Source organism: Rhineura floridana, chromosome 3, assembly GCF_030035675.1.
Source record: "Rhineura floridana isolate rRhiFlo1 chromosome 3, rRhiFlo1.hap2, whole genome shotgun sequence".
NCBI lineage: Eukaryota > Metazoa > Chordata > Lepidosauria > Squamata > Rhineuridae > Rhineura > Rhineura floridana.
Window position 1 is genome coordinate 180,804,473 of NC_084482.1, and position 21,500 is coordinate 180,825,972.

A 21,500-nucleotide genomic window follows, 5' to 3' on the forward strand; every position below is an offset into this window, starting at 1 on the left:
TAGGAGACTGACAGTTGGTTCTTACTGAGCATGGCTGTGCTTATTGTTGACTTTAATGTTAAATTTCTTAAATTAAATAAAGATCAGCCAGGCATTTTTAAACTATTAAAATGCAGAAGATGAAGGTCAGAGTATGGGGCAAGGTCAGTAATAGGATTACAGGTACTCTGTGAACATGGATGATTTTTAATGAATTTCAACAAATTATGAGAACTCTGGCAGGAGAAAATCCAAAAGGGATCTGGATTTTTTCTCTCTCTTGATAATTTGAGCTTTCAATTCTCTCTGACTGTTTTGTATATCGCCATGAAAATTTAGAGAGTTGTTAAACAATCGTTTCTGAGTTCAGGACTACACATTTTGTAAGGTTTTGTTTTGAAAGGAGCTTATAGGAAGCAGCAGAATGGCTTGGGTGGGTATTTTCAAGTTAACATTGCAGAATGTGAAAAGTCCAAGCTGGCTATAGTATACAGCCACTCTTGTGGCTGTATATTATAACATTGGGCTGTAAAATCATCTTCTTTACAGTCTTGTGATGAAATATAAGGGTTAGATCCTAGGGTTTCTTTTTCAGGGTTCTTTTTATGTTCAGGCTGATTATACTACAGCAGCAGCAGCAGCAACAACAACAAATGACAGTAACTCAACTGTTACAGGAGATATGTTTCCCCAGACAGCATATATGTTGTTGGAAAATGACATTTTCCTACTACTCATTGCAGTCTTTTGTGGCTAGAATAAATGCAAAGTTTTCATTCTTGGTAGCTTGGTCACAGCAATTTGATGTGCTGTGAGTGCTGTGATTGCCGCAGGTACCTATTGGCTAGTGCCTGTGACATCACTGGTGATGAACAATATACTCCTTTTTAAGGCATGCAACATTCTGAGTGTATCCTTCAGAAGCATTGAAAACACACACAAACCAAAACTGGTGAATACCAGCAACTTTATTATTTATTTATTTATTTATTGCACTTGTATACCGCCCCACAGCCAAAGCTCTCTGGGCGGTTTACAGCAATCAAAAACATTAAAACAAATATACAATTTAAAACACATATTTTAAAAACAATTTAAAACACAATTTTAACATTTAAAACAATATAAAAACAATTTAAAACTTTCCCTCTCTCCCATCCCATCAGCAATTTCCTCCCATTTCATGAACATTTTTTTTATTTTCTGTCTCCTTAACTATATGACATGCTCTTTTTCTTTCCCATGCTATAGCACACTTCTGCCATGTTTCAAGGAGGGGGAACTAGTAATGAGGTTATTCTTCGGTAACAGGACTATGCTGTCTTGCATACCATCAAGGATAAAGGTGGGCTAGCACAAAGCACTGCTCTAGCATGAACAATAAGGTGATGCGCTGTGAAGAGGCCCTAATGCTAGCAATAGCTATTTGGGCAAACATTTGTGGCTCCTTCTGGCTTGTAAATTGACCCTCACCAATGCCACCTCTATCAGGTGGCTGTTGTTGCTGCTGCTTTTTTTAACCTGCAGATGTTCACCTACTCATCCATTTTCCATGATAGAAGCCTCTTTCCAACCTCATATTATTTTCCCCCTAATTTCTCACAGGCCCACCTATTTTAAAGTGCCTTACATAGAACAGGTAATGTCAGAGCTCCACAACTGTAGAACTGGTTGGCCTCCCTCAGCCTTCAAAGGCTTGCTTTCATCCAGAGCCAGGGCAGAACACAAGAACAATAGCTTTTCAGGGAAAGTGTGCCCAACAGACTGAAGTAATTTTAAAAATGGATTGGTCTCTTTTCTATTCCCAAGGTTTATTTTAACTTGTTTGGACATGAATATTACATTAGTTACTAATAGGCTGATGTGGTTTACAAAAATTGGACCTTGCAGGGTAGCATTAGCTAGCAGCTGTAAAGCATGTTGAGAAACATCCTGACATGCATCCAGGAACATATCTAATTCTGCCAACATGCTTCTCATACTCAAGTCTTGGTTTTCACACATATGGACAGAAGAAGGCAAGCCAGCTTTCATCTAGTTTAGGGGTTTTTACTATTTTTTAACTGCTGCACAATGACCAGATAAAAAAGCGTAACAAAATTCCTCCTCCAGTATTTGTGGGAAGGGCCATAGCTCAGTAGAGTATCCACTTTGCATGCAGAAGGTTGTAGGTTCAATCCCTGACATCTCCAGGTGGGACTGGGAATGTCCCCTGACTGAAATCCTAGAGAACCGCTGTTGGTCAGTAAACAATACTGAGCTAGATAGACCAACAGTCTGAGGCAGCTTTCTGTCATTCTGTGTCCCTATGTAACGGATTTTGGCAGGTTCATCTGGTCCTACAGAAGTAGGAAAAGCTGTACCTGCCAAATTTCTCTTCAAAACATATATCTAAGATGATCTACCTTACAAGCTTAGATAGGCAAGGATACCTGTTCAAGACAAAGGGAGTTAACTGACGGAAACAGTGTTGGCTCCAGGTTTTGGAGTCGGCTCCTTGGGCAAGACACCTTTCATACCACCCACCCTCAGTGAAGTTACCTGCTTAGTGACATATCACCAGAACGTCTCCTCTTCTTTCTCATTGCTACCACCTGCTTGCTTGCCAGTCAGCACGGTTAACGAGCAAAGTCAAGGAAGCTCTTAGAGGCAAAAAGTCTTCCTTCAGAAAATGGAAGTCTTGTCCGAATGAAGAAAATAAAAAAGAACACAAACTCTGGCAAAAGAAATGCAAGAAGACAATAAGGGATGCTAAAAAAGAATTTGAGGAGCACATTGCTAAGAACATAAAAACCAACAACAAAAAATTCTATAAATACATTCAAAGCAGGAGACCATCTAGGGAGACAATTGGACCCTTGGATGATAAGGGAGTCAAAGGTGTCCTAAAGAACGATAAGGAGATTGCAGAGAAGCTAAATGAATTCTTTGCATCTGTCTTCACAGTGGAAGATATAGGGCAGATCCCTGAACCTGAACTAACATTTGCAGGAAGGGATTCTAGGGAACTAAGACAAATAGTGGTAACAAGAGAGGAAGTTCTAAGCTTAATGGAGAGTATAAAAACTGACAAATCACCGGGCCCGGATGGCATCCACCCGAGAGTTCTCGAAGAACTCAAAGGTGAAATTGCTGATCTGCTAACTAAAATATGTAACTTGTCCCTTGGGTCCTCCTCCGTGCCTGAGGACTGGAAAGTGGCAAATGTAACGCCAATCTTCAAAAAGGGATCCAGAGGGGATCCCGGAAATTACAGGCCAGTTAGCTTAACTTCTGTCCCTGGAAAACTGGTAGAAAGTATTATGAAAGCTAGATTAACGAAGCACATAGAAGAACAAGCCTTGCTGAAGCAGAGCCAGCATGGCTTTTGCAAGGGAAAGTCCTGTCTCAGTAACCTATTAGAATTCTTTGAGAGTGTCAACAAGCATATAGATAGAGGTGATCCAGTGGACATAGTGTACTTAGACTTTCAAAAAGCGTTTGACAAGGTACCTCACCAAAGGCTTCTGAGGAAGCTTAGCAGTCATGGAATAAGAGGAGAGGTCCTCTTGTGGATAAGGAATTGGTTAAGAAGCAGAAAGCAGAGAGTAGGAATAAACGGACAGTTCTCCCAATGGAGGGCTGTAGAAAGTGGAGTCCCTCAAGGATCGGTATTGGGACCTGTACTTTTCAACTTGTTCATTAATGACCTAGAATTAGGAGTGAGCAGTGAGGTGGCCAAGTTTGCTGACGACACTAAATTGTTCAGGGTTGTTAAAACAAAAAGGGATTGCGAAGAGCTCCAAAAAGACCTCTCCAAACTGAGTGAATGGGCAGAAAAATGGCAAATGCAATTCAATATAAACTAGTGTAAAATTATGCATATTGGAGCAAAAAATCTTAATTTCACATATACGCTCATGGGGTCTGAACTGGCGGTGACCGACCAGGAGAGAGACCTCGGGGTTGTAGTGGACAGCACGATGAAAATGTCGACCCAGTGTGCGGCAGCTGTGAAAAAGGCAAATTCCATGCTAGCAATAATTAGGAAAGGTATTGAAAATAAAACAGCCGATATCATAATGCCATTGTATAAATCTATGGTGCGGCCGCACTTGGAATACTGTGTACAGTTCTGGTCGCCTCATCTCAAAAAGGATATTATAGAGTTGGAAAAGGTTCAGAAGAGGGCAACCAGAATGATCAAGGGGATGGAGCGACTCCCTTACGAGGAAAGGTTGCAGCATTTGGGGCTTTTTAGTTTAGAGAAAAGGCGGGTCAGAGGAGACATGATAGAAGTGTATAAAATTATGCATGGCATTGAGAAAGTGGAGAGAGAAAAGTTCTTCTCCCTCTCTCATAATACTAGAACTCGTGGACATTCAAAGAAGCTGAATGTTGGAAGATTCAGGACAGACAAAAGGAAGTACTTCTTTACTCAGCGCATAGTTAAACTATGGAATTTGCTCCCACAAGATGCAGTAATGGCCACCAGCTTGGATGGCTTTAAAAGAAGATTAGACAAATTCATGGAGGACAGGGCTATCAATGGCTACTAGCCGTGATGGCTGTGCTCTGCCACCCTAGTCAGAGGCAGCATGCTTCTGAAAACCAGTTGCTGGAAGCCTCAGGAGGGGAGAGTGTTCTTGCACTCGGGTCCTGCTTGCGGGCTTCCCCCAGGCACCTGGTTGGCCACTGTGAGAACAGGATGCTGGACTAGATGGGCCACTGGCCTGATCCAGCAGGCTCTTCTTATGTTCTTATGAACCAATGAGCAAGCAGGCAGTGGCATCTCCTCTCCTCACCACCACCACCATTGTCATTGCCAGAGCAAGTGGCAGGTGAAAAAACCAAAGAAGATGAGCAGATCCATTGTGCTCTTGTAGGTGGAGCCCCTGCTGGAGTATGGCCCCTCAGCAGATGTCTGATGAGGCCAGCCCTTGATGCCAGCTCCAATTAGAGGTCCAGGCAGCCCTTTCTTTTTAGTGATGGGCAAGAGTCCCTCAACTCAGCATAGCTGAGAATTAAGTTCTGCAAATGGAGCTATTTGCAAAATGATAGGATTATAGTTCATTTCCCTGTCAAGCCCAGTTCTTAAATTCAGATGGCACTACACTCCAATGAAATCATAAGAGCTATGAATCCCTGAACACCCATCTAACCCACCAGCCCGTCTGTTCCCCCACTGCTCCCTTCCCTCCTTAATTACCTGGTGGCATCAGCAATAGTGTCGAGGGCTCATTGAAGCCTTCTCTGAGAGGCTTCCATTTCACCCTTCCCTGGTGCCTTCAATGCTATAGGGGCAGAATTCCAGGCACCAGAGACCCTGAGAAATACAGTTTTCCTGAGTAGTTAACTTATTTGTGTGGGTGTCAGGTGCTCTGCAGACACACACGCCATACCTTTAAAGCACATTTCCCCCCAAAGAATCTGGAGACAGTAGTTTGTTATGGGAGCTGGGAATTGTAGCTCCCTGAGGGGTAAACTACAGTTCCCAGAATTCTTGGGTGGGGGAATGTGCTTTAAACATATGGTGTGTACACAGTGGATATCTCAGAAATCCTTGTACTTTGGTTGTGGAGCATGCTCAGGACTGCATCCCAGGTACAAGGGACCCTGGGGCATTTAGTTTCTGGGGTGCCTGAGGCATAGACTTAAAAAGGACCACACTCAGAATTCCTTTTTTCTGAAAGAGGAGCTTATCAGTTAGCTTTGATACCATCTCCCCGCCATTCACCCAGTGGGATAAAAGTAAAAGTCACTCATAAGAAACAACAGAGAAAAGCAACAAGTTATATCTGTGACTGGGCAACAGTGTGCTCCCCAAATAGGTAAAAGCTTCCTCCCCCCCTCCCCAATAAAAGTTAGATGCAAAGACATATCTCTAATTCAGTTTTTATTTCATGTGCAATCAGTAAACATGTTTAAAAGTATGCTATGCATGCAAATGCAGTCCATAGTAATTATCTCCATATTGCAGGTGGGAGGTGCTCAGAGAGAGTGGCTTATGACAAGCTGGCAGACTAGCCTAATGTCAATGGATTGGATCCAGAAAGAAAAAAGGAATGGAAGGAGGCTAGTCGAAGCTGACTTCCCTGCCCTTTCTTTTCCCAGGCAGCCTATCAAAGGCCTCTCCTTTGATCTGGGGACCCTACTGAAAGGGGTGGGATGTGCACAGAGGACTGAAGGGAAGGGCAGATTCCTGAAAATTGGACAGTCACCTTTCAAAAGGAGGAGAGCACCACTTAGAAGGTGGGTCCACCTGATTTTCAGGGAGCCTCCCAGCCCTCTCAGACTCCCCACCACCACCACTACAACCTACTACTCCGTTCAGCAGGGCCTCCTGATCCTCAGGAGCAGCTTTGCAGAGGTGGGGCGAGCTGAGGGACTGACTTCTATTAGCCCCTTTCTGTTGACTCCCACCAGCCCCCTTCTGTGTGGTTTTTCTCTGGATTGAACCCAACATCATCCTATTGCAGACTGGGGTTGAAAGAGAGTGGCTTATGGTGTAGCCCGCTGTAATACTGCAGACTGGAGATGAGGCCAAGTGAGTGCTTTATGAAAACACTGAAGTGCAGTCAGCCTGAGACAGAATAGTTCATCATAATGAAGGTAGTCCACTGTTGTTATGTACTAAGGAATAGCTAATGGACTGTAGCCACCCTTTTGAACAACAATTACAGTTGTTAAATAGTGCTTTGAAATAGGGGATATTATACCATGTCCACCCTACCCTACACCAGCCAAACGCTAGGTCACTTTCTGTCCTGAAAGTGGCTGTTTCAGATTCCCAGCAAAATAATATAGAAAAACCAAACTGGTCAACATACCATTCATGAGGGTGCAGTAACGGTAATTCTAGTTAAATTGCCACTTCCAGCACCTTCTGAACTGTCCCATCCCCTCCAGCCCAAACCCAGCACTCAGTTGAATGCAGACATTTATTACATTTATACCCCACCTTTTTTTCATCATAGAAACCCAAGGGGACTTACGTATGGTTCCCAGGCGGTCTCCCATCCAGGCACTGACCAGACCTGACCCTGCTTAGCTTCAGCAGGGTGCTGGCCTCATGTGCCTTCAGATCATAGCCTGGGACCACTGACATGTCATACACCAGCCTTTCCCAGATGTTGTTGGACTACAACTCCCATCAGCCCCAGCCAGCATGGTCAAGGATGATGGGAACTGTAGTCCAGCAACATCTGGAGACCCAAACGTGAGGAAAGGCTGTACTCCATTACTATTGAATTTCCATTAAAATGTATGGGCTTTTTACCCATTAACGCAGCCCTCTTCAGGTGTTTGCCTGGACACATAAAACATTTAACCCGTGAGTGCCCAGGCAAATTCCTGAAGGTGGTAGAGAGACTTGGTAAAAACACTTTTAACTTACAAGTGTGCGTGTGGGGAGGGGAGTTGCACATTCAAGGACCACCCCCAATGTCCCTGCACCTGGGGGCTCCTCTCAGATCTTCACTGGAAAACTACACTCCTGCACTGAGGACTCGGGTGATCTTGAAAACTACCTTTCCTAGGATCTCTGGTGTCTGGGATAATGCTATTGCAATTCTTAAAGCACCAGGAAAGGAGGTACATTCATGTTTTAATTTGGAGACAGAAAATAACTTCTGAGGGACATGAGGGACTATTTGTAATGCAGCTGAAAATTGCAAGTTAGACAAGTCCATGTTTTTCTGAGACAATAAATCACAAACTTTGGCAACATCACTTTTTTTTAACACACAGGCCCATCAGCCTTAAAGGTTCCTAAAATAATGAGTTTAGTTATTTATTATTATTTATTACTTGAATTTATTACCCTACCTTTCTATATAAATATGCTCAAAGTGGCTTACAACAGCACAAAAACACAAATCACTACATCAACAGCAATCATTTTGAAAACATAACAATCATTTCAAATCAAGACATAACAATCCAACAATAACTCCAATTGATTACCTAAACATTATCACATTTAAAGTCATCATAAAACAGGCCATCAGTTAAAACGTATCAAATTAATAATATAATGCTGAGATTATTTCTTTCATTTGATGTCCCTGAAACACCACAATCCACCTTTCTCTTCCTCCCTTCCTTGTATTGCCCTCCCCCATTCTTAAATGCTTTTTCATTCATACAGGGGTTTCCCCTTATTTGTAATTAACTGAAAAATTGCAATAAAGCTGACTAAAGTATTTCAGATCAAAGCAGTTTGAGGGTTTGTGTGGGTTTAGATGAAGTTTTCTGAATAAAAGAACAGCAGCAGCGACAACAAAAAAATTTATTATACAGCTACAGAGAATCTGCAGGAGTAGCTCTGATCATCCCGAGCTGGCGAAGCTCATTTAACATTGACACAAAATCAAGCCTTGTGTCATTGGCTCCGTTCTCAGTGCTCTGCCAACACAGACTGAGCTGGCGTCCTCTGTTTTAACTTTCAAACGCCTGCTGAAAACATTCTGTTTTGCCAGGCTTATGCGGGCAATTAAGGTGCCTTTTGCAACAGTTGACCTTTGTTTTTATTGTATTTTTAAACGTTTTTATCCTATGGTTGTTTGTGTTTTAAAAGCATCAAAGCAGTTTACAGGTTAACAAAATAGCGATATGCAAACATATTTATAAATAAAAATATACATAGGAAGCTGATCCAGATAAAACTCTGATTTCATTACTAATGTTTTGATTCCTACAAGAAAAATCAGTTCCGGAGATGTAGACCTGGAATCATTAAATGGATTTTCACTAGACATTTCAGACCTGTGGATTGTTATATGCATGTAGATTTGTAGTGCACTGTATCGTGGGATGTGCAGTATTTGTTGTATAGAGTTACTGAGCATAGATATCTATATGACAGAGATGTGTTAGTCTTATTCATTCCCCATGTCTTCCCTCAAACTTCCTCAAATGTTTCCACCGAGGAGGAAACCCCACCTGGCGTTAACTTTTGATTCCTGGTAAAATCCAGTAAATCTAGGTAATGTCTGTTCTGCCAATGTAGCAGGCTTTAGTAGCAATTCCGAGAAGACATTACTTGAGCGTACGACAGTACTGAAAGTGATATAAAGAATATCTCGAGAACAGCATCCTTCATATAAGCCTGCTTGGGAACTTTGTTCTACATCCGAGGAAGGGATGAGCAAGAATTTTGTTTCAGTTTACATTTCAACCCGTCTATCAAATTCACGCTTTCCAAAACAGTATGCGAACCAAAAGAAAGCCATCCGCCATCTGTTATTCAAATTTGGCCATGCAGTTTGCCAACCCAACAATGTTTACAAAAATGCATGTGTTAGGAGAAAGTGTGCATAAAAATGGATGTATGAGTGAAAATAACATGCAGACATGTTTTATATGAGAAACGGCTTGTAAAAATGGGTACGTTAGTCAAAACTGCCTACAAAAATGTGTTAGGAGAAATTTGCGCTAAAATGCTGAAGAATTTTCATGAGGATTTTTTGGGGAAAAATTCACAGATTGCTGCACAAATGTGGAGAACTGAATTTAAGATTGGAAAAATGAGAAACTGAGATAAGTGAAATGGTCAGTTCTTTCCATCCCCAATCCAACGCCCTGCTTCAGGTCCATTTGCCATCAGATATGGTGGGAGGGTACATGGCAGGGCTGACCAGACTTCAGGGGGCCCTCAGCACAGTGGTGTCAATGGGGCCCCTAACACACACACACACACACAGCAGCTACACAGATGAATGTGATTCCCATTCAAAAGTGGCATCGCTGCCCACCTACTGTAAAACCAGATCCAGTGTCAAGACGGAGAGTGGCAGCATAACTGTAATGGGCCAGTGAGGGGTCCTTCTGAGCCCCTGGGGTCCTTGGCCAGTGCCTGGTTTGGCTGACTGCTGCTGCTGGAACTGGTACTTGGGGCAGGGCCTTTTCAGTTGTGGCATTTAACATATGCAATAACCTATCTGGGGAGATGTTTGTTTTTAGCAGACAGGAAATACAATTTGATTTCAGCAAGCTTTTCTAGAACGTGGCTTTGATTGCTGCTGCTGCCTTTTAATTTTAACTTAGTGGCTTTATTATGCTGCCGTTTTATATTTTATTGTAAGCCTCCTTGCATATTTTTTAGGGAGATGGGGCAGGAATTTTGAAATGCACGAATAAAAAACCCTTTTAACAGAGGAATATTGTTATGTGGGTGAACAAGGGATTATTTCACTAGCTTATTTCTTTTGCTTCCTTTTAAGACACATTTTGAATTTTAATTCTTTATATCAGCATTTTGTTTATTAATATAAATGCTTGCCCTAAGCTTTTGGAAATGAGACACACTAAAAAGCCCAGGCAAGCACAGCTAATATACAGCACTCTCCTTTTAAACTATCTATAAATGGGATTGAAATGGGTTTTAGTGTACTGCTAGTAGATTTTCTTGTACTTCTTCATGTGGAACACGGGTGCCAATTCACAGGGCAGCTATAAAAATAGTTATTACTATTATTGTTTGTACAATCCAGCCAGTTAGGCACTTTTAAATCCTAATCTTCTTCAAGGAATGTTATCATCAACAACAAAAACAACAACAATTTATCCTAGAGTAATTCTGGACTGATATCCAAACCATATGGGATTGCGGTAGGTTGTGGAAAGTCAAAGGAGCACTTACTGGGCAAGTGGCCAAAGACAGAGACAGTGGGATGATCCTTGAACAAGAATTACACTGTGAATTCCAGGCTCTTGACTGTTTGGCACTGCTATTCTGTAGCAATAAAATCAACTAAAATAAACCAAAATTACTAACCACATTAGATAAACTGGATACAAAGGTAGGAATTGTCGGATCCGTTAATTTCAGTCTCTGTTTGTCAGGTTTACAATCTTAAATTGTTATTCACATTTCCACACCAGCTTGCTTTTAAGTCCTCACGAAAATTCATCTGCATTTTAGTGTGAATTTTTCCTAATAAACATGTTTGTATGTATTCCCTAATATAATGCATTTTTGCATATTATTTTCACTAATATATGCACGTTATGGACACTTTACCCTAGAGTATACATATTTGCACATACTACTTGGCCAGAGAGCTGCATTGCAAAATTCAGAGAAGTGCAAATTTCAAAAGATGGCTGAGTTTCGGTTCACACATTGTTTCAGAAAATGCGAATTTGGCAAATTTGGCTTGAAATGTGGATGGTGGTGAATTTCTTCCCCACTCCTTGTACCATCGCAGAGATGTGAATTTTGGTAAGCTGGTTGTCTGCATTGCTCGCCCAGTGGTAGGGAGACCACTTCCTTGCCTAATCGGTAGCACCAAGGAGAAAGGAGGGGTGGGCAAGCCCCAAGATTAGTAGCTTCCCCCCACCATTGCTGGACCCCTGTGATTACATGTGGTGAAAACTTTTCATATACACATTACAGCAGAATTACACATTTGAAATAAAAACAATGTTGCAGTCTGAATGAACTTGACTTGAGTATTAACTCCATCAAACAAAATGGGCTTGGGAGAAATCATGTTTAGGATGGGAGTATTTCTCTTTCAGAACTCCAACCTGTGGAACAAATGCCCTCTCCCAGCTCCTTGCCCAAAGGCATCCTTCTGTCCCTCTGCCTCCTGCCCAATATATTTTTTTTCTGGTGGTATCATCAATCAGAAAAATGGAGAATCAGAGATAAAATTCTCTCCGGCAGGACTAGGCAAATAAACAGTTTCTCATGTGGATCCATGCATGTAATAGGAAGTTACTGCTTCTATGCACTCATGATATCCAACATTAGTCATACTCGGAGCAGACCCATTGCAATCAATCGGCCTAAGTCCTTTGATTTCAGCGGGATGGCTCTAAGGATAACTAGTGTTGGATGTCATCCAATGCATTTAGATGAGGGCCTTCCACAAAATGAATCTGGGGTAGCATTACAACCTACCTTTGATATACATACGTATTTCTAGACCTACATTTTCACAGAAGTCAATGCTAGGCCAATGCGTATTGTCTGAAGTGGTCTATAATAAGGGTGGATCACTACACACATATGGAGAGAAAAGAATGATCACAAACAGCATGACTGTAAACCTACTGTTACTTGAGATAATAAAATGCTGGTAAGAGCATAGGAAACTGCCTTATGCTGAGTCAGATAATTGCTCCATCTAATTCAGTATTGTCTGTACTGAATGGCAGCAGCTCTCCAGGGTTTCAGGCAGGACACACTTCCAGACTTACCTGGAGATGCCTGGGGTTGAACCTGGGGTCTTCTGTTTGCTGGCAGATGCTCCACCACTGAGCTACAGCCCTTCCCCTTGATAAGGAGCCCTTACATTACCACTGCCACTACCATTTATTTTCTTTCTTTAGACTGGACAAAGCAACTTTTGTGTCACTTTCCATTCCCGTATCTTAGTACCATTTCGCCATGCTCCAATCTAGGTTGACTAGAACAACCTTCTCCAACGTGGTGCCCTCCACAACTGTGTAGGCTGGGGTTGATGGCAGCTGTAGTCCAAAACATCTGAAGGGCCTCACATTGGGGAATGCTGGGCGAGGCAGTAGGACATGGGTGTATTTTCCTGGCCTTTTCAATGTATGGATAGGTTTTAACTAAGAGTTTTCCATCACTGAAAGTAGCTGTGAATCCTGCACAAAAGGGTGACAGTTATTCTGTGTAAACAGATGCTAAGCATAAAACCAGACACATATAGAGAGAGCATGCAATTTCCTGCTGCTGTGTTTTTTTGCCAATCATGTAGCAAGTGAGTGGGAAACCTTTGGCCCTTCAGATGTTGCTGAATTACAACTTCCGTATGCCCTAGCAAGAATGGTCAATGGCCAGGAATGATAGGAGTTATAGTCCAGCAACATCTGGAGAGCCAGAGGTTTCACCCACCTGATACTGCAACTAGTTTTACATACTGTATCGTTAGATGAATGTCAGACAAGTGTTGAGAAAAACACAACAAAATAAGTGTTGAAAACTACACAACTTAAAGAGTGGGAAAGTTGTAGTGTAGACACACAATATTATGGCCCACTTTTATTCTTAGTTGGCTCCTGAAGTCAAGCTGTGGCAAATGTAAGTGCACTACTCAGACTTGATTCATACTTATTTTCTTCTATTTAAGTACAACAAATGCCTCAATTTAAATGATAAAACAAATCATCGTAGTCTGTTTATTTGAATGTTGCTTTTCCATGAGATTGTAACCAAAGCAAACAGCAAAAATGAATATCAACAGCAATTTTAAAAAACATAAGAACAATTACAAATAATTACAAATTACAGATGCCAATAAATTAATGCATCATTAAATAAAAGATCCATCCATCCATATTGTTTCTCTGCTCCACCATTTATGCTGATTTATTATTTACTTGTATTGGACTTTGTATTTTTATATTTTATTTTCTGTTGGAGTTGGTTTTTATTTGAGATTGTTAGCTGCTTTGTGGAGGAAGTTCCTGAAAAAGCAGTGTATAGGTTTTTCTAATAAAATAAACATTGTACAAATGAATACAAATAAAGTAACTGGATTTAACAGCTAAATGGGAGAGAATAAAGCCTAACATAGAAATCAAAATAGTGGTATACAAAGCAAAAAAGCTTGCCATTCCACAAGGAATTTCACAAACTTTCACCGCAATTAACTTACAAAAATGAGATGAAAGCCACACCTCTCCTTTGTTTCAGACCAGCTCTTGCCAGCTTCTCTTCTCTCAGCTCATTCCCTCTCTCTCACCAGGGAGGCAAAGATTGCTATTACATGCACAGTGTCATCAGTGGTGAATGACACATGCACATTTACATTGATGGGGTTTCCCCACATTACCTAATGGAATAGCCTCTACACCTGTACTTAAAGCAGGAAAACCCAGTCTTTTAAACCATGTGCATAGCTCGCAACTAACAGGGCTGTGGGCATATTTTGGTGTTTAAACTGGGGAACTTTTTGTCCCCATGTTTAAAGAGTAAAGTGTAACTCTGCTGTCAGTTGAGCTGTATCATCTTGACTATAGTTTCATATGCTAGTATGACAATTAGCAAGTATGAGTGAGCTTTATTAGGTACAGTGCTATTTATACAGATGTCTGAAAATATCTGCTCCATGCCTCAGTTCTTTTCATGGTTTGCGCTTAACCTTGCATCAGATCCCCCATTAAGATTCCGTCCCTTAAAGCTACACAGTTACACACACACACACGTGTTAATGTACCCATTAAGCCGTTGTCAAGTGCAGAAAAAGTTGCATCCTGTGGAGTGTTTGTGTATCTGTGTAACTGGACCGGCTAAAGTTTCCGAGTTGTCTTTAAGGGTAGCGCCACATAGAGCACAGAGTAGCCAAAAGGGAGCAGAGCTGGCGTTTCAGAGCTGGAAGCAGACACTCCTAGCCGCTAAGGCCACCTGAGCTCCCAGTGACAATGCTTTATCAGGAGCACCTCCTCCTTCCAGGGCACGCCTTGGAGTGAACCTTGAAGTTCAGGGGGGCATCAAAAAGTGTGTGTAGGGAGAATTTTCTTCTGTAATAAATGTAATTATTTTTCGTAAAAAAAAAAAATCAGGGGAAGGAGAAAACATTTAGGGGGGCAGCCCCCCTTGCCTTCTTGGCTATGGGCCTGTTCCAGGGGAGCACAAGAACTCAGAACACATGACATATCTTACTTTTCAGGATCCAGTTTCAGCCCACATCCAGCGCAGCACTGCAAAGCACCAGTCTAGCACCTAGTTGCGGTACAATGGTAAAATGCACAAGAAATCGTGAATAAGTTCCACTAGCTTTAAGAGTCGTAATATTCCAGTAGGTACAGCTTCCTCCGTCAAAGCAACAGAAAACACGACACCCAAGGGTGATTCCAGAGGAGGCTCAATATTGCAAATGAGTTGTTGAGATATTGCATACAAGTAATTGGCAACAGGTTCTTTCTTTAACAGATTTTGCACAGAAAGAGAAAATCCAGATGAAATGGAGAGGGGCATATGGACCGGCATTTTTACACCAAAGATGTCGTGTGGGTGCTGAAAAAAGCTTTGCATGCACGAGGAGCAACAATCCCACAACATCCCTTTCAAAGCACCATTATGATTTTTTGCCTTCTGCACATAGCTGTTCAGAGGTAGAGTACATGCTTTGCATGCACAAGATCCCAGGTAGAGGGGTACATTTGATACCCCCCAATTTGCTGCTGCAATTCTCTGTCACCACCACTTGTGTTCTGTGTACGTTTTGAATATTTGAAAAGGGAAAGTGATTGGGTTATGCCCAGTATCATGATCATGATTTGTGCCTAGAGTCGCAATGGAGAGCATTGGATTCAGAAATCAAGACACTCCCAGTCTAACCACTCCTTTACCATCTTGGTGCCCTCGATGTTTTGAACCACAGCTCCCAACATCCCCAGCCAGCACTGGCTATGGCTGATAGCAGCTGTGGTCCAAAACACCTGGAAGGCACCAGGTATTCTACAGAACTGTTGTCAGGATAACAAAAAGATATATTACCGCCACCTGGAAATAGCGTGAGAAAGAAAATAACCAACATGCTCCAGCCTCAGCTTTGATACTTAAAGCCCATTGATTTTGAAGGGTCTTACAGTGCAATGCTATGCCCATTTTATGCTAGCGAGATGAGAATACCATAGTTAAGAAATCTCACACATTTTCACAACTCCAAATTATACTCTGAATCAAATTTTTAATCCAGCATTAGGTACTATTCTGTGGTGGGGTTTGTGGCATCATCTTGGGGTTCCTGCTGGTGCCATGTGTTGACTGGTGCTTTCCTATGCCTGGTTTTTTGATTGGTGCCTCCTGTGCATGGCTACTGGGGATATCATAAATGCGTGCTGCAGTGATTGTTGGGTGACAGAAGTTGCTGCAGAGATTGTCATTTTGCTTTGTTGCCTCTTTTTTGTTGTTGCTCTTCCTGTGCTTCAGACACTACTTAGAAAACCTGAGGATCCCCAATAGTAAAATCAATGTAAATTCCCATATAGTGGCAACGGTTTACCGGGACCATGGGATTAATGGCCTCCCAGTATGAACGTGTCCCATTGATTTGTGTGAGTCATGTAGTCAAATCCCATGCAAGTTTGCTAGAAAGTAAATCACAGAGAATGGGGCTTACTTCCAAGGAAGTATATGCAAATAGGACTGTAGTTTTAAATGTAGTTTATCTTTCCAATGGATCATATTTACTTTAGCAAGACGCCTTGCTGGGTTTTTTTTAAAATTGGTATAACTAACACGGAAATTTCATATTTGCTTCCTCTTGTCGAAATTGAGAAAAAACTAACAACAAAAATCCAGTACATTTTTAGTGTGTTTTTTAAAAGCTAAACTAAGGCAAAGGTAGGATCATTGTGGCTAATTGCCTTCCTCCCTATCAAGGGGCAAAACCCCCTACCTCAAGAAAAGGACAAAGGGTTTTCACAGTCTGTAAACCATTAATAAAGTGCATGATTGTTCCAGATTAACTCTTAATCCCGGGAAGGATAAATAGATGCAAACTTTGCCGGCCGTTGCCTATAATTTGCAAAGCAGTTTACCTCTTTTAACAAATTATAGCGAGGAGAGTAATCCAAGCAGCAGTTTTGGCTTTCAGGAAAGGGGTGGGTATGCGGAGGGCGGAATACGCACAATAGGAAACCAAAGGGCCAGCCACTAAAACTTTTGTGGAAATTATATTGTGCCACTTTATTGGCAGTTCAGACCGCTGAATTCTCTCTCCGATCACGCCTGGAGGCCAGAAAGCATACGACGATCTCTGAACGAATGCCTTGGCCTCGGTTGCAAAGGAGACAAGAACTTTTGATTCCATCCGAACCTACACGACACACGCAAGCACACATCTTGTTTTAAAAACTAAAGCCAAATAAAAAATGCCTCGCTGCGGGACACTCTTAACGAAGGGATACACACACCCTTACTTACTTAACCAGCTCCTTCTCTCGCCCCCCCCTTCTTCCCTCCTTAAAGAGAGGCGGGATCTCCGGGCATTTGATCTCTGCGATCCCGCCCCTCCTCCGGTATCCTAAAGTGGTTCCCAAGCACTCTTAGTCCAGCAGGCAAACGGGGGGGGGGGGAGAGGGAGAGGGAAAGGGGGGTAAGGCAGCCCACCAAAAGTGCAGCAGCGTCTTTTCCCCTGTTCCCTCGCCAGCCCCTCAGTATTACATTATGCTGGTGTACCCGATCCTCCGTGCTCGAGTCGTTCCGCAAATCCCGATCAACTTTCCAGAGCGGGCGGTTGTTGTCGCCATAGCAGAACCCGGGGAAACCGACTTGGATCAGAGGGATCCTCACGTTTAATAAAAGTGAAGTTGTGGGAGGAGGAGGGTGGAGGAGGAGGAGGGGAGGCAGCCGCGGAGGAAAAAGCTCTCTGAAGTTTTGGCTCCAACCCACCTCCCCTCCCCTCTCCCATCCACCAACCTCCCCCCCCCAAACCCGTGCAGCAACAAGGCGAAAGAAGGGACTTACTATTTTTGCAAAAGGGGGGGTAGAAAGGTTGATCGGCTGCAACGAAGCGGCACAAACCACCATGCATCTTGTGTTATGGGCAGTGGGATTAAGCACGCTATTTCTGCAAGACTTCTTGAATGTAGCCGGTGCAGCAGCAGCAAGGAAGAGAGGGTTGCATCCAAGACAAGGTAAGCTATTGGCAGCAGTAACAGCACTGCCCGGGCTTTTCTTTTTTCAAAATAGTATCATTTTTTAACAGGTTGACATTGCTTTGCTGCTTTTTGGGGGGGAGGGGGGAGGTAGGTCACGTTTTTCTTATTCATACAGTGCTACACATTTGCAAAGCACGGAAAGCGTTATTAGGCAACTTTAGTTACAGAGACTTTGCCAGTCTGCTGGCAGCTCCGCCTACAAATATATGCTTAAAATTTCCAAACACTTGTAGTCCCGCAATATCGCTCTCGGTAGCTTTGTTTGTTTGTCTGTCAGTGGCTGAAAAGCAGTGATCAGCCTCCCAAAACTTAGGGAAAAAACCAAGAACAGCTCCAGCTCTTGTGCCATGTGTCCTGCTGCTGCAAACAGCTGGACTTTTCTGTTCTTCCTGAAATGTTGGCTTTTTACATTGCAACCGACGAGCTGCTCCGTTTTTAAACAAATAACTTTTACATATGGGGAAAGGAGCTCACTCTTAAAACTATGAGCGACGTCTTTCTTCGCTTTCCTTACAATCCTTCGGTGGGCTTAACTGCTGGGTTGAGACTGAGACACGCTGTATGCGGTGACCCAGATTTAAGGGTCCTGTTTCCCGAGCCGCATAGGTTTTAGATGATATTAGCATTACACAGCTAAGGCAACATACCTGTGTATGTTGCAGTGGGCGGGCTTGCAAGCTATATTTGCAGTGAGTGATGAGTTTGCTTTCTGCTTTGTAATTGCTGGCTAGTGCATGTGCTGTTTGCAGCGCTCAGCCTGGTTACATAAGAGCTGGAAGGTCTTCTGCCCACAGGCATCCTTTTGCAGGCAGTCTCAGCACTACTGATCTAAATCAGGGATTCCCAAACTGTGGACCGTAGGCCACCAGTGGTCCGCGAGCTTCATCCAGGTGGTCCACGGCATGTCCACATTAACTATTCATATTGATTTTAATTGTATTTGTACCGCTCCTTTTATTTCTTATATTGTATCGCAGTTTGAATTCTGTGGAATGCAAATTGTCATGCTATAAAATGCAATATAAGAAATAAAAGAAGCAATACAAACACAATTTGAAATCATATAGGATCTAGCCTAGCACATTACAATTCCTACAAGAGGCAGAAAAATCATTCAGTGGTCCACCAAGAGCCTCAGCCATTTTCAAGTGGTTTGCGGGGGGGGGGGAGTTTGGAGACCACCACTGATTAATTGTCAGCTTATCTATCTGAGTGTATGCAGAATACTCCATTTTTAGACACCACAGAGAGACTAAGGAGACAAGGAAAACCTTAAAATTCTGAGAGACATGAGCAGCAGCATACAGGAAAAAAACTCTTTCCAGTCACTTTTTTTCTGGCAAGAACTAGGGTCTTTCCCAAACTCTTGCTTAAGGAGATCCCACTCTTGGGGGCAACTGCTATTTTGCCCAGTGCCTGTCACGATGGCTTTCCCCCCCTCCATGGTAGATATAGTGTAATAGTTCACACAGACATAACACGCACAAACACAGGCTTGTATCTGTTCACAGGGGATATGTTTTGTTAACTCTCAACAGCTAAACAGCTGGAGACGCTGAGCGAGTATGAGATAGTGACTCCCACCCGGGTGAATGAACTTGGAGAGCCTTTTCCAACCAAGGACCACTTTCAAAGGAAGAAGCGAAGCCTTCATTTGGACACTGAGGCCTGGGGCCCGGATGCTACCTCCTCCTCTTCTTCCAGTACTACTCAAGCACACTACAAGCTCACAGCCTTTGGGCAGCAGTTCTTTTTCAATCTTACAGCCCATTCGGGATTTATTGCCCCTCTTTTTACTGTCAGCGTCCTGGGAGTACCTGAGGTTAACCAAACAAACTTTTACACCGAGGAGGAAAGTGATATTAAACACTGTTTTTATAAGGGACATGTCAATACGAAGCCCCAACACACTGCAGTCATCAGCCTCTGTTCTGGGATGGTAAGTAAAGTGCCTGCCTGCAAGCTTTGTGGTTACATACAGGATGGATCTTTAAAAACCATGCACCCACAAAGATCATTCTCAGCTCTTGATGCAGTTCCCCTTTGGAAATATTTGGAATGACATCACACATCTTTAAACGTCCTTGCTGTGGCTCTCTACAGCTTGCTTGGGATATGTGTGGGGGTGTTGTGTAAATACAAGGCTTTAAAACAAAACCAAACTGTTTCTTAAACGTTGTTTGCTGATGGATATCAGAGCTGGCTACTTTTCTTTCTTCAGCTTCTCCCCTCCCCCCCCCATTTTCAAAGCACGCAGTGCTCTTTTTTAAAAAGCTAGCCAGAAGAATGTAAACAACTTCATCTCCTTCACAACCCAAGAAATCATCCTTGAGGTCCATGGCAAAAGCAATGGATCAAAAATCAAAGGCTTCACTTTTGAGGAGAGCTTATTTTGATTGATGGGGGAAAGGAGAGGGAGGGGGGAAGACCAGGGAGCTGCCAGAAACAAGCAGTGGTAATTAGCAAATTCTATATTTTCTCCCAAAGGTCATCAGAGCCAGGGCCTCCCCCCCCCTTACACGCAGACACACACACATAGCGGCAGAGTCCAACCAAGGAGACTTAACAGGGGAACTGCAAAGCGGAAGCAAGGAGGTGGGGTTAGCCCAGGCAGCTTTTCAGAGGAGGGGAGGTAGATGGGTGGGTTTGGGGAGGAGGATTCTGAATCCAAGGAACCCCAAACAAGGGTGGTGCTTTGAGCCTGAGAACCATTTAAGGTGGAAGAAGACAAATAGAAACAGCGTGTTTTTCTTCCCCCTCGCTCCCTCTAGGAATGAAAGTTTACTTCTTTCTGATACTCTGAGATCTGAAGTGCACTTTCTGCAGGTGGGGCTCCTCTCCAAGTTCACAGGTTTAGGGTTGAACAGTGTGACACTGTGTCGGGCTGTGTGCGCAGTCCTTGCTAAGGAAAGCTGCTCTGGTGTGGGGCATATGGAGGACAGAGACTGCTACTTTGACCTTGCAGATGTATGTGTGTGTGTGTGATTGTTCAGGGGGGCTTTCAAAGCACCAAAGGAGTAATTCCTTTAGGCTGTCACTTCCCAATTTCAGAAGTCCTGTTTTTAGGAGTTGCAAGAAAGTCATGGGTTCTCCTGTCAAAGTGGACACCCGTTGACTTTCTGTCCCATCTGCATACGACAAAATGTGACGATTTTCTGTAGAGAATATGCAAGAACCGTTCTACAAATACAACTGGGGGGGAGATCCCTCTTTTCTCCCCCACCCTCTGATTCCCCTCTCTGCTCCAGAGGGAGAGATGTAAGCAGCTGCAATTAGTCATACTTACCAGTCAGGCAGAGCTGTCCTGGGGTTGGGGTTGCTGGTGGCAGTGCACCACAGGTGTACATCAAAGGTGGAAAAGGGGGTGCAGTAACAGGAAGCCCACTTTCTCCACCCCCAAACAAGCTTTGTTTCCTCCAAGATGCTGCTTGCGCAGTTATAGTAACTCTCCGTGCTTGTTGTTGTTGTGATGTTCTGATGTTCAGTGGGCGGAGGCAGTGGAGGGGAGGGAGGAAGGCTGGTACCCGCCCAGGGCTATGTGGAAAGAACCACCAGGGGGTGGGAGTGTGTTCTTCCAGCCCTCTAGACAAGCATCGCAAATGCGGCTTACCAGAGGAGGAAAAGAAATGATACTTCCTAATGGAGGAGGAGGCATTACCCCAACTCAGGCACCTCCTGCTGAGATCAACCTTAAGGAAGTCCAGGAACTTTCCAGACCCTCAGCAGCTGGAAACTTAAGGTGGAAAGGAGAGGAAGATGCCAAGAGAGATCTTTCTTCAGTATTCCCGGTGGGCAGTGGTGGGGATGGGGCAGAGCAGGAGGATGAAGGAGGAGGTGGACAAAGGAAGCTGCCTGTTACTGACTCAAACGGCTGGTCCATCTAGGTCAGTACTGGCAGC

At 43.2% G+C, this 21,500-nt stretch overlaps 1 protein-coding gene and 1 long non-coding RNA gene across 3 annotated transcripts in view; one reads left to right on the forward strand and one right to left on the reverse strand.

Moving 5' to 3' along the window:
- Positions 1-4,661: 4,661 nt before the first annotated feature.
- On the reverse strand, positions 4,662-21,194 carry LOC133380764 (uncharacterized). Its single transcript, XR_009761540.1, has 3 exons — positions 20,888-21,194; positions 14,597-14,656; positions 4,662-12,576 (listed from the first exon to the last, which is right to left on the reverse strand). It is a non-coding gene; the product is annotated as an uncharacterized LOC133380764 (long non-coding RNA).
- ADAMTS9 (ADAM metallopeptidase with thrombospondin type 1 motif 9) overlaps positions 17,030-21,500 on the forward strand; it is a 186,558-nt gene continuing 182,087 nt past the window's right edge. For both annotated transcript variants that reach the window (XM_061618724.1, XM_061618725.1), the window contains exons 1-2: positions 17,030-17,577; positions 19,140-19,540. In XM_061618724.1, the coding sequence (XP_061474708.1) occupies positions 17,469-17,577; positions 19,140-19,540 (510 nt within the window). In that variant the 5' untranslated portion in view covers positions 17,030-17,468. The remainder of the gene's footprint in view (positions 17,578-19,139; positions 19,541-21,500) is intronic.